Genomic DNA, 14065 nt, shown 5'->3' on the forward strand with positions numbered 1-14065 from the left:
AAGTAAAGTTTTAAATCACTACAAGTAATCAATCTTCTCCACTAAAAAGTAGGGAATTGGAATTTGAACATATAACTAATAAGCAATTACAAAACCAAAGCAGCCAACTAGCTCATACAACAGTTCCAAGTAAACCTAAAAATTTGAAATGATTCAACAATTCATTGAGCAGAAAATGGTACAGTAAACAAAAGATCAGGGCTTTGAATATTAAAAGTACACATGAATTCATCCACTAGGTTGCCTACATATAAAATTTGATGACTGTATTCCTAACTCCTTTCAAGCTAAAGCTGTCTTTCATGCTACAACTCCTGTCAAGGTAACCAGTTGAGTTGTAAGATCTTCACTATTCCACCTAATGTAAACCTTCCCAAGAACACAAAAGCATTGCAGCTGAAGCAAAATCTAATCTCAAACAAGCTGCAGTATGGGTATCAATAAAAAAGGACAAAAAACTTACAAGAATAGACATAAGAAAAGAAGACTACAAACTTTTGATAGGAACTCTTACACCATTATACATTACATTTTCACAAATGAATTTCTCATGATAACAGGATAAGTCAGCATAAAGAAGGTACCAGCTCCACATCAGGTTGGAACTCATGAATACAACAATGTTATGCCTGGGTTATTGATCCCTCCATCTTGGACTTGAGATAGGGAAAAAACCTGAAGGTGATAATGGAAAAAAGGCGCCTGGAGAAAGCGGGGGTTGAGGCCCTGGACCTAAAATCCCAGACTGCGCCATGGGAGAAAATGCAAAATTGGGTGTCAGTGGCGGAGGAAACTGAGCCCCTGGAGAAAGCAATGGATACGGTGAACGTGGTGAGAACAAGTTCATGTAACCAGTAGGAGATGACAAAAGGAACTGAGAGGTTGGCGATGGTAAAAGTGGAGGTCCATTCATTCGTGGGGAAGGGAGATTAGGCATCAATGGGACTGGACCTGGACCATTTACTCTAGGTGAGGGAAGACCAGGCATAGGTGGGTTTGGAAGCAAACCAGATGAAGGCGGCTGAGGGTGAGCTTGACCCTGAACTTGAGGTGGTGGATGAAATTGTGCATGTGGATGAGGTGGAGCTTGGTTTCCCCTATGACCATGATCTCCAAGAACATTTTGAAGGTCACGCATATAAGCTGAAATTGGAGACTCAGCTGTATTTGGCCAAGCAGAGTTGTCCCAAGGTGCCATCGGTTGTAGTTGTCCATATTGTGACATTGCTTGTCCATATGGAGCATGAGGCCTCATTAAGTTATTATTGTAAGGAAAAGGGGGTGGAAGTGGAGCAGGCATTGGAGCAGGAGCGGGAGCAGGGACCATAGGGGGTATATGAGGTCGGTTAATGGGTGTTAATGGGGGTGGTCGTATCTTCTGCAACCGCATACTTTGGGGTTTTGGTGGATTTTGGGGAGGCCTAGGCAAAGGATCTTGCGAAGGTGAACCAGTGAGCTGCTGCACAATGTTCCTAAAATCATTCTTGCTTATGTTGTAAACCTGAGGCTGCGGTTGTTGCCTATTAGCATTGTTATTAGCAGCAAAATTAGGTTGGTGCAAAGGACTCTTCCGTATATTCTTGCCCATCTTATTCACACCCAAATGATCATTATTATGCCTATTTTTTGAGTTATCCATTTTGAGAAACTGTACTCCAACAACTCTAAACAAATTTATCAAATACTCACATAATCAAACCATTGAAAGCTTAAAATAGAACACCAGAACTCCAGATTCAAGCTAAAACATTACCGATCTCTCCACAACAAAAACTCAAAATACTAGCTTTAGCAAACCAAGAATTGATTTGCTTCACATACCCACAAAGTTAAACCATTCAAAACCTTCACAACAAGTCCCACGACTTCACAATTGAATCTCAAACAGCATCAGTAATCTTTCAAGAGGACTTAATACTTGCTTCGACTGCCCAATATTAAATTCCCTCTCAACCCCAATAAGTCAAACAACAGCAAAATTAGAATATAAAAGTACCCAAACCTCCAAATTCAAGCTCAAAACAACCCCAAACCTTACTTTCAGAACAATACAAGCTTGAAACAGATCGAAATTCACAAAATTTTCACCAAAAGCAAAAGAAATCAAACCCTAGACAAGATATATAAGCAGCAGAAAAACATACCCTTTTCCAAGTTTTATCGAATCCACAACACCAAACTGAATCAGCCTCAAATCTCAAGCTCAGAATCTTGCAACGAAACTAGGAATTCAAAATATTTCTCCAAGAAAACCCAAAACCAAAAAATTAAAATTAAAAGCCATATATGAACCTAAATTATTCCCGGAAGAAAATTCAACGAACCCCGTAAGTAAAGCAACTTTATTCTTCGGTTTCACACACAAAAAACAAGAAAAGTAAAGAGAAAATAATGGAAGGGTCTGACTAGAGAAAGCAAACACAAAGAAAACGCCAATATAAAAAAAGACCCTACAGATCTTCTTCACAGTCTAATACGTTTAAAAAAAGAGCCAAGTTAAGTTAAGTTGAAATGGAAAGTGGGAATTACAAGAAAAGAAGAAACCCTAATTGAGAGAGAAGAGGGGGATTGGGTTGGGTTGACAAGGTCAAAATAGAACTGAAAATGGAAGAAATTGGAAATAAAAAAGTAAGTGGGTGAGGTGTTCGTGTAGGACCCAAGAGAAGAGGTTGGGGAATTCCAGTGAGGTGGGCTGACATGCTGACAATTGTTAGTCTTAGTCCAATCCTTATTTTTATCTTAACTGGATTTCCCTTCTTACGTTTATAATGTTTGGTGAAAACTAACCAATATCTTTAATATTACTACAATATATATTAAATTAAATAATTTCCTAATTATAATCATTAACATACAATGTTAGGTCATGCTAAACTCGGAAGACTAACACATAATAGTGTGATTAAGATATGTTAGATTATAAATAAAACTTGTGACATGACCATACAAAGGAGTTTCTTTAATTGGAATTAATGTCATTAACTGTGTTGTTACTTGTTAGATCTTAATTATGAATTAAGACAAAGAGTTAACGATTTTTTTTTCCCACTCAAATAATAACTTAATAACATTTTCCTAGACTTTTAAAATACTATTTTATTATCTAAGTTTATATCCTGACGACGAATAAAGAACAAACTTGTTTCAAGCTGTTAGGGCTTTTGAAGAGGAAGGGGAAGCCGATGAGTCTTTTAATGGTGGAATGTTAGATTTTGATGGTTGGAATTGATCGAAATTTGATTTGTAAGGGGTAACTATGCAAACCCTAATCACTCGATTGATAATGATTGGCAAAGTCGATGAAAGTAAGGCTTTAGGGGTTTTGGTGAGTGACGATGGGAAAAAAGAATGGTGGAAATGTGGGGTCACAACGATACCAAAATCAGAAACAAAATATAAATTTAGTAATAAAATTGTATTTTAAAAGTCTGTAAGTGGAAAAGTATCATTAGATCATTATTTTGATGGGAAAAAGTCGTTTACTCTAAGACAAATTAAACTTATAACTTTGTATCCAAATTTAAATCAAAGTTTCATATCTAGAGATTATAATTCACTACATAACCTCTAAGGTTTATTATGTTATTAATCTGACATAAGCAATAAGATTGGGTGTTTATTAAAAACTTGATCTTGTTAGATGAGTAATCCTCTGAAAAGTTTTAAGAAATAATTACTACATATACAAAATTGGATCCCAACTTTATATTCTAACTTATGTGATTATTTATGTGTCAACATCATATTTATTAAAGGGAATTCGCTAATCATATTAACTGACATAAAAAGTTTTTATCTTGTAGAGAGGAGGGGACATAGTTTATATGAAAATCGAAAAAAATCCGACCCAATAAGAAATTTTAAATTTATTGAGATGAATGTAATAAAATATATGTTTGAATAGTAATTTGGCAGGTGCTACTGCTACATTCCCACAAGGGCACAACCGCAAACCCTATGGGAGCGAAGTAAAAGGCTTAGGATTAAGGGGTTTGCTTTCCTTGTGATCTCAGGTTTAAATCACAAGAACGGTCGCTAATATTTGTTGGTCATGGACTGCAAGACTTGTTTTATTTCGGAAGTTTTGTTCAAGATCATGAGACTAGTTGAGATGAGTATAAACTAGCTCAAACACAGGATAACAAAATTAAAAAAAAAAAAAAACCTGCGTATGGGAGCGGAGTAGGTGTGAGGCAAAGTTGGATGTTGAATATAATTCATTTAATTAATTTTGTGAATAAACAATACATACATAACTTAACTAACTAACTATATATAAAACCTTTATTTGGAAGAATAAAGCAAGTGCAGAAGGGATTACGATTAGGTGGAAGTCAAACTAAGGAAACAAACGGAGTTAGCGCCGATGTTTTATCAAATTGTCCAATCCCACTCTCAATTAATTAACACTTTTATTAATTTCTTCTTCTGGATGGTCTTCGTGGTCCTCATTGATCGTGGACTCCTATTTTATCATTTATTAACGTTTTGATTTTTATAATTAAAACTTGGACCTACTTTTTTTTTTCAATTAAAAAAATAAGATAAAATTTTGAAACAAGGCAGCCTCCAAATTTCAACAACAAAATCGTCAATTAAACAGTCTTGAATTAATATATTAATAATAAGTAACCATGTTAGTCCAAAACAATCTCAATTTTGTCAAGCAGATGATAAAACTAAAAGTGCAGAGCTTATCGAAGAAAAATGAGTTAAAGTTAACAGAGAGTTAGGCAAATGGCAGCATCAGCAGCCACCTTATACCTTCGTACACACTGAGTCTACGAAAATTGCATGAATGGCAGCCTCATGCTGTAAAACTCAATGAAAAAATTTATTTGGGGTGAGAGAGGCTCGAACTCTCGACCTCAGGATAACTCAAATCCAAGCTATGAGACCTACGCGCTAGCCAACTGCGCCACCACCCCAATATGATGGTGGTAAGAAATCAAAATACTAGAACAGTAACACCCTGACTGAGCCCTAGTTAATTCTTTCAAAGAAAATTACCTGATGACTTTGTGAATCTCATTGAGCGTGTAAGGACCAAAAAGCCCTTTTAGTTCATGTAATTGTGATTGAGTGGTTATATAGCACTTGAATTTATTATTATTTATATGCCATTTTAAAAAAGTAGATTACTTTCTTTTTGTTCATTTTTCATTATGTTTTTTTGAGAAAAGAGAAAGAAAGAGGGAAAAGGGAGGGATAAAAAGAGAAAAAAAAAAAAAACTATTTTTATATTATGAAACGATAATAATGCCCATCAATTTAAAGATTAAAACTCTAGTGCCTATTAGATATTTACTCTTGTATAAAGACTAAAATATCCTTGTTGACTTTTTTAAACATGGTTTTAACTTTTAATGATACTATGATAGGGATGTTTTAATACTGTTAAAACATGATGGGTGCATTTAGAATTTACTCATCTCTCTGGGGTGGAGAGAAAAGCCCATGAAAAACACAGGGCAAGAACAAGGTTTGGTTAGGGCTTAGGCTCAGGGAAGGGAAGGGCATGGGATGGGATGGGATGGGAATGGTGTTAATTTAATTTTGACTCGTTTTTCTCGTTAACATAAATAACATTAAAATCGCTCTCCTTAAAACGCTGAAGCTACTTCATCCCCGAGTCCGACCACCACCGCTTTCTTTGCTCTTACAAACACCTCTTCACTTCTTCTTTCTCTCTCTCGCCCTCTCTTCTTCCTTTTATCTATCTATCCATCTATTTTTCTGCTTGTTTTTTCAACAATACTACACTCTTTCTGCATTTCATCAGGTACATCTCATCACCTTTTTTTTTTATGGTATATTAATTTCTATAACATATTTTTTACAATTTCTTATTCTATTTAAGGCTAGATCAGTAACCCCTTTTACTTATTTCTCCTGATTTATTCATATAAACTGTTTCTCTTTCTGTATTAAAGAAAATAAAGATAAAACCTTGTTTTGGAATTTGATTACTTATATCCATTTATGTCATGATGCTATTGAATAATTGGCACATGGGTTCGGCGTTTTGATAAATTCGGTTCATACTCTGTTCATATTTTTATATGTATATTTTTGGGTTATGTATGAATTTGAATTACACTTAAAAGCTGTCAAGTTTCCTTTTTTTGCCATTCCGATTAAGGTTGTGTAATCTTTTCTGAATAATGAATAAACTCTCTGCAGTATGATGTTGCGAATATATTAATGACTGAGTTTGGAAACTAATGTAGTTGATTGAAGTGAACTATTAAAAGTTGGAGAATTTATCAAATCTGAGTCATACCTGAGGTTACAACATGAGTACTACAAAATTTTTACCTAACCTGTAGTCTAATTATGGAAATATAATAGAATGAGATATTAAAGGTGGTCAAATCACCTAGCAATATGATAATATGCATGTTCCACATTTTAATTTCTGGATTTTGTTTCTACCTGAAGGTGGAAATATGCTTTCTAATTTGCTAAATACTTAAGAGTTAGGAATCCAATTACTTTTATGGCTCATTAGAATGAAGTTTTCAGGCCTTATCTAAGGAGTTCTTGTTGGTTTTCTTTGACGATATACTGATACATAGTAAAGAGATGGGCGAACACGCGAAGCATCTACGCACTACCTGTAGGTGCTCTCAGACAATCAGCTGGTGGTCAATAAAAAAGTGTAATTTTGGGCAATCACAGTTGGAATATTGAGGCATGTGGTTTTTCAGCTAAAGGGGTGTCCGGTAACCTTCAAAGATTAAGAGCATATCAAATGGCTAGAATCGAGAGACATCAGGACACTAAGAGGTTTTCTGGGCTAACAGGATATACTCGCCGATTGTTCGCGATTATCGAAAAATCGCCCTTCCAGGCATGCCCTGAAAAAAGACTCGTTTATGGAAACACAGCAGCTGAAGGGGCTTTTGAAGAACTAAAACGAATCATGACCAGTGTTCTAGTTCTCTGGATGCCTAACTTCACTCAAGAGTTTGTCATAGAAACGAGGCTTCAAAAGCGGATGGGAGCGAGCAGTGCTGAGCAAGAGGGACGACCGATTGCTTTTCCACCAAAAGGTTTGTCTCTAAATTCAAAGCTGAAGTTAGTCTATGAAAGGGAATTAAGGTTGTAGTTCTGCTGTGCAAAAGTGGCGCCATTACTTGGGGCAGACGTTTTGTTATTCGAACAAATCAGCACAGTCTTCATTTTTTAACGCAGCAGAAATTATTGAGTGAGAATCAGCAAAAATGGGTTATCAAATTGCGGGGTTGGACTTCATGATTTAGTATAAACCAAGACCACAGAACAAGGCAACCGATGCTCTTTCTAGGATGCCAAACGTGGTAGAGACCTTCATGCTATCTTACTAGGCTGTTTTTCTGGACTGGACAGTTTGAAAGATGTTATTCAAGTGATGCAGATTACGTGGGATCATGCAACAGCTCCTAATCGACCCCAACAGTCATTATCCCTTTAGATTGGTGGGCCACCATTTGCTGTACCATAACAGATTGGTGCTACCTAAATCTGGGCCTCACACCCATAAAATTTTACAGGAATTTCATGCATCGCCCACGGGGGCCATTCAGGGTTCTTCGCACATATAAGCGTCTCACAAATGGGTGTTTTGGGGGAGGAATGAAACACGACATCAAAGAGTTTGTAGCTGCTGCCCTGTTTGCCAACAAAATAAATATGACCCCATGAGCCCAGCGGGTTTGCTTCAGCCGTTACCCATCCCTCACCAAGTGTGGGAAGATATTTCTATGGACTTTATCATGGGGCTTCCCAAAGCGAAAGGGGTCGATACAATTTTGGTAGTAGTGGATCGTCTGACTAAATATGCCAGTTGTTACCTCTCAAGCATCCATACCCACCCAAAGTGGTAGCGGATCTATTATCAAGAAGTGGTTCGATTGCATGGGTTTTCCCATACCATTGTTTTCGATCGAGATAGGGTTTCATGAGCAACTTTTGGAGCAAATTATTTAAACAATGGGGTACCCATTAACATGAGTTTCGCATACCATCCGCGAGAGAAGATGGTCAAATAGAGATAGTAAACCGTTGCTTAGAGACCTACCTCAGGTGCTTTGTCAGTGGGCAGCCACATTATGGCCCAAATGGGTTCCATGGCGGAGTTTTGGTTCAACACTACTTATAAACCGTTCCACAGAATGGTGTCCTTTCAAGGCCCCTATGGCCGTGATCCCCAACAGTTTTGCGCTATTCGAACCACACCTCTTTAGTCGAAGAAGCGGACCAGCAACTTCAACAACTCAACTGTGTTTTGGATGAGTTAAAAGAGCATCTCCTTAAGCTCAACATCTCATGAAGACTTTGGATCACCATCGTTGAGAAGTTACGTTTGAGGTTGGGGCTCTGTTTTTAAAGTTGCAACCATACAGATTGAGATCTCTCGCTCGTCAACTTAATGAGAAACTTAGCCCGCGGTTTTACAATCCATTTGTCATCACGGACGATTGGCGGAGTTGCATACCGGGGCATTACCACCCTCAGCCGTATTCATGATGTTTTTCATGTTTCGCAATTGAAAAAGGCACTTTTCCAATTCCCAATAGTCAACCCACCGCAGCTCTCAATGAAGATCTCATTTTACAACTTGAACCTGAAGCAGTACTTAGAAAAGGAAACTCCTCAATGGACAGTGGGAGGTGCTCATTCAATGGAAAAGCCACCCCATTGAAAACACTTGGGAAGACTTTGAAACTATCACTGTCAGTTTCTCTTTCCACCTTGACGACAAGGTGGCTTCCTTGGGGAGGGTAATGATGAGACCGTAGAAGAATAGTGGTAAGAAGCAGAGGATATTTGCTAGGCAGAAGGTTAGAATTTGTTATGAGGGGACAGGTGGCTTGATAGGATTGGACATAAGAGAAAATTCTGTTAGAAATCAAAAGGTGTAGGAGGGAATAAAAAGGGCAGGAACGAAAGAGAGGATATTCAGAATTAACAGTTATTTGGAAGGGAGGTAGTTGACCCTCAAAGTCAATATTTGTGGAGGTGGCTGACCCTCGAAGTTAGTCTTTCGTTTACCATTTTCTTAAGTGTATTTGTTTACTTTCTCAATGTTATTTGCTATTGAGGTGCTAATAGGACATGGCTTCTTGATGTATCTTCTCTAGATGTAATGTTCTATATGGTATTAATATAATAGGGTATTTTCTCATTTGAGTGTGAGTGTTGGTTGTGTTTGTGGTAGATTGTTGGTATTGTAGTGGAATTGCATGTCATGTTCCATCATGTCCTAAACAACTTTAGATAAATATTTATTTCATCTTAAAGTTGTTTTAGATAATATTTTATTTCATCTTAAACCTTTAATGTAAAATAACATATATTTTTTACAATATACAATAGTATTACTATGTGGAAGCAACTTTCCTTAAAATGAAAATTAGAAAAATTATAACTTATTACAATGTGGAGTTTATTCTTATTTATAACTATCCCACAAGGGAATAGAATTTTTATGACTATGTAAAGTTTATTCTATATGAGTATACTATAGAGAGGTTAACTGTAATAAATATAAAAAACAATTATTATATAGTTTTAATTTTAAATTATCATACAATATTTCAAAATATGAATAACATAAATACAGTAGAACCTCCTATAGTCATAAGTTGAGACCAACTAATTTTATACTGAGAGGTTATAACTTAATAAATATGTAGTTACAAGAATTATTGTGTTGTTAAAAAATTAGTTTGTTTCTTATTTTATATTCATGTTTTTAGTAGTATTATGATTTCAATTCATTGTTTTAGTGATATTATAATAGTATGAAAATGGATATCAAAGAGTCATTACAAAATTGAGTGATTAGATTCAAACACATTTACTACATTAATCAAATAGATATAATACTTCTTTAATCATCCAATGAGTAACAAATCATGTATGTTTAATTGAAGAAGAAATCATTAATAGAATTAGACAAGAAGAGGAATGAGATAATCCTGAGGATGAATACAGTACCGGAAATACCAAAAGTTTCGTGCCAAGAAGCTCGAAACATGCTTAAGAGCTAGAAATATTTTGGCTTCAATAAGAAGGTGTCCATGTTGGCGACTTTACGTACCCGCAAGATATGTAACAACTCTAAACATAAATCATTGTCTTAAACAACTTTAGATAAATATTTATTCATCTTAAATATTTAATGTAACATAACATATATTTTTTTAATAATATACATATATTATTACTTTATAGAGGCAAATTCCTTAAGACGGACCTAGAAAAACTATAACTTATTATTTTTTATTTAAATGGCCCAAGTTGGGACTATAATTTTTTATGATACATGGAGGTTATCCTATAGAGTATCACTGTAGAGAGGTTCTACTGTATATTATCAACCACCACTAGATAATCCAACAGGCAATTAAGACTTTTGGATGTATTATTAAAGGTCATGAATTCAATCACCTAGATTATTAATAGGGTCACACTGAGGGGATACCCAACTGTCAACTTCAAGGCCTCGAAGGATTAATTGAGATACGCACAAACTGACCTAGACACCCCTGATCACCAAAGCCCGAAAGCCCGATGACAATAAAAAAGGAGTAGAACATGCAGTTGAGTGTTTTGTGTAGTGAGTGAGTTTTAGGTAATAAGGGCCACAATTGAGTTCGAACTTTCGACTTGACTCCAAAGCAACCAAACCAAGTTGGATTTTGACTTTATTCAACCATATTTATCATTCCGAGGACAAAACTCATTTTTCAAAACAATTCTTATTGATTGTAGACAGAGTCGCGGCTTGTAATTCACCTAAGCCTTACAACTCATTTTGCGTTTTTGACTTATTCTACATTATCACTCTCCAAGGGCAATCCCATTTTCAAAACAATTGTAAATACCACAAAGGCAGAGTCTCAGTTTGTAATTCACCTAAACCTTACAACTCATCTTCTCAAACAATGCTTGTAACAGCAGCTTTCTCTATCAGCAATCTCTAGTTCAAACATCAAGCAAATCATTAAGGCACCTAGACTTGATTTGTGACCACAGAAAGCAAACTTTTATCTAGATTTCACTTCTACATAATTAGTTGCCCATCAACTACTCCATAGCATTACTTCCTTTTCACCACACAATACAAGTCAGTTTATAAGTGCATTTAATAATACTCCTTGCACTCAACCAACAAAGGTTTACATCCAACCGTTATGGGAGGGTCCAGAGGACCAGATTCAATCTTGATACTTTAATTTAGAGTTCGCATAAATCCTGGGTTAGCAACCATTCTTTTTAAATGAAGTTTAAACAGAAAAGCACCTAGATCCTAATCATATTGAAACTAATTAAAAAAATAAAAAGAATAAAATCACAACAAAAAATCTGAAATGAACAGGGGAAAACTAAATCAAGACTTGGTACACCAACGGACATGATAAGTGTTTCTTCAGGTCAAGCACCACCGACAAACACAATCCTCATATAGGCTATTATTTGAAGGTGTCGTAGCTTAAGAAATAATCAATATAAACAAGTTTACAAGTAAAGTTTTAAATCACAAGAAGTAATCAATCTTTCACTAAAAGTAGGGAATTGGATTTGAACATATAACTAATAAGCAATTACAAAACCAAAGCAGCCCACTAGCTCATACAACAGTTCCAAGTAAACCTAAAAATTTGAAATGATTCAACAATTCATTGAGCAGAAAATGGTACAATAAACAAAGATCAGGGCTTGAACATTAAAAGTACACAAGAATTCATCCACTAGGTTGCCTACATATAAAATTTGATGACTGTATTCCTAACCCTTTCAAGCTAAAGCTGTCTTTCATGCTACAACTACTGTCAAGGGTAACCAGTTGGTTGTAAGATCTTCACTATCCACTATGTAAACCTTCCAAGAACACAAAAGCATTGCAGGAAGCAAAAATCTAATCTCAAACAAGCTGCAGTATGGGTATCAATAAAAAAAGGACAAAAAACTTACGAGAATAGACATAAGAAAAGAAGACTACAAACTTTTGATAGGAACTCTTACACCATATACATTACATTTTCACAAATGAATTTCTCATGATACAGGATAAGTCAGCATAAAGAAGGTACAGCTCCACATCAGGTTGGAACTCGTGAATACAACATGTTATGCCTGGGTTATTGATCCCTCCATCTTGGACTTGAGGTAGGGAAAAAACCTGAAGGTGATAATGGAAAAAGGCGCCTGGAGAAAGTGGGGGTTGAGGCCCTGGACCTAAAATCCCAGACTCGCCATGGGAGAAAATGCAAAATTGGGTGTCAGCGGGGAGGAAACTGAGCCCCTGGAGAAAGCAATGGATAAGGTGAACTGGTGAGAACAAGTTCATGTAACCAAGTAGGAGATGACAAAAGGAACTGAGAGGTGGGCGATGGTAAAAGTGGAGGTCCATTCATTCGTGGGGAAGGGAGATTAGGCATCATGGGACTGGACCTGGACCATTTACTCTAGGTGAGGGAAGACCAGGCATCGGTGGGTTTGAAGCAAACCAGATGACGGCTGCTGAGGGTGAGCTTGACCCTGAACTTGATGGTGGCGGATGAAATTGTGCATGTGGATGAAGTGGAGCTTGGTTTCCCCTAGACCAGGATCTCCAAGAACATTTTGAAGGTCACGCATATAAGCTGAAATTGGAGACTCAGCTGGATTTGGCCAAGCAGAGTTGTCCCAGGTGCCATCGGTTGAGTTGTCCATATTGTGCATTGCTGTCCATATGGAGCATGAGGCCTCATTAAGTTATTATTGTAAGGAAAAGGGGGTGGAAGTGGAGCAGGCATTGGAGCAGGAGCGGAGCAGGGACACTAGGGGGTATATGAGGTCGGTTAATGGGTGTTAATGGGGGTGTCGTATCTTCTGCAGCCGCATACTTTGGGGTTTTGGTGGATTTGGGGAGCCTAGGACAAGGATCTTGCGAAGGTGAACCAGTGAGCTGCTGCACAAGTTCCTAAAATATTCTGCTTATGTTGTAAACCTGAGGGCTGCGGTTGTTGCTATTAGCATTGTTATTAGCAGCAAAATTAGTTAGGTTGGTGCAAAGGAATCTTCCGTAATTCTTGCCCATCTTATTCACACCCAAATGATCATTATTATGCCTATTTTTTGAGTTATCCATTTTGAGAAACTGTACTCCAACAACTCTAAACAAATTTATCAAATACTCACATAATCAACCATTGAAAGCTTAAAATAGAACAAAGAACTCCAGATCAAGCTAAAACATTACCGATCTCTCCACAACAAAAAACTCAAAATACTAGCTTTAGCAAACCAAGAATTGATTTGCTTCACATACCCACAAAGTTAAACCATTCAAACCTCACAAACAAGTCCCACGACTTCACAATTGAATCTCAAACAGCATCAGTAACTTTCAAGAGGACTTAATACTTGCTTCGACGCCAATATTAATTCCCTCTCAACCCCAATAAGTCAAACAGCAGCAAAACTAGAATATAAAAGTACCAAACCTCCAAATTCAAGCTCTTAAACAACCCCAAACCTTACTTTCAGAACAATACAAGCTTGAAAACAGATCGAAATTCACAAATTTTCACCAAAAGCAATAGAAATAAAACCTAGACAAGATATATAAGCAGCAGAAAAACATACCCTTTTCCAAGTTTTATCGAATCCACAACACCAAACTGAATCAGCCTCAAATCTCAAGTCAGAATCTTGCAACGAAACTAGGAATTCAAAATATTTCCCAAGAAAAACCAAAACCAAAAAAATTAAATTAAAAGCCAATATGAACCTAAATTATTCCCGGAAGAAAATTCAACGAACCCCGTAGTAAAGCAACCTTTATTCTTCGGTTTCACACACAAAAAACAAGAAAAGTAAGAGAAAATAATGGAAGGGTCTGACTAGAGAAAGCAAACACAAAGAAAACGCCAATTATAAAAAAGACCCTACAGATCTTCTTCACAGTCTAATACGTTTTAAAAAAGAGCCAAGTTAAGTTAAGTTGAAATGGAAAGTGGGAATCAGAAAAGAAGAAACCTAATTGAGAGAGAAGAGGGGATTGGGTTGGGTGAGAGGTCAAAATAGAACT

At 36.5% G+C, this 14065-nt stretch overlaps 1 protein-coding gene, 1 non-coding gene and 1 pseudogene across 2 annotated transcripts; all 3 read right to left on the reverse strand.

Moving 5' to 3' along the window:
* Window positions 1-230: 230 nt before the first annotated feature.
* On the reverse strand, window positions 231-2606 carry LOC116118772 (protein HAIKU1-like). The gene has a single exon (XM_031404745.1). The coding sequence runs from the start codon at window positions 1637-1639 to the stop codon at window positions 635-637; it is 1005 nt and encodes a 334-aa protein (XP_031260605.1). The 5' UTR covers window positions 1640-2606; the 3' UTR covers window positions 231-634.
* Window positions 2607-4839: 2233 nt separating this feature from the next.
* Window positions 4840-4928, reverse strand: TRNAM-CAU. The gene is given in 2 exon segments: window positions 4840-4875; window positions 4891-4928. It is a non-coding gene; the product is annotated as a tRNA-Met (tRNA).
* Window positions 4929-12131: 7203 nt separating this feature from the next.
* LOC116118761 lies at window positions 12132-13175 on the reverse strand (annotated as a pseudogene).
* Between the last annotated feature and the right edge of the window lie 890 nt (window positions 13176-14065).

The sequence above is a fragment of the Pistacia vera genome, unplaced genomic scaffold (genome assembly GCF_008641045.1).
Source record: "Pistacia vera cultivar Batoury unplaced genomic scaffold, PisVer_v2 Contig859, whole genome shotgun sequence".
Taxonomy (NCBI): Eukaryota; Viridiplantae; Streptophyta; class Magnoliopsida; order Sapindales; family Anacardiaceae; genus Pistacia; species Pistacia vera.

Bases quoted from the DNA above. Each gene is read 5' to 3' on its own strand.
- LOC116118772 (XM_031404745.1), bottom strand. From the start codon at position 1,639: ATGGATAACTCAAAAAATAGGCATAATAATGATCATTTGGGTGTGAAT.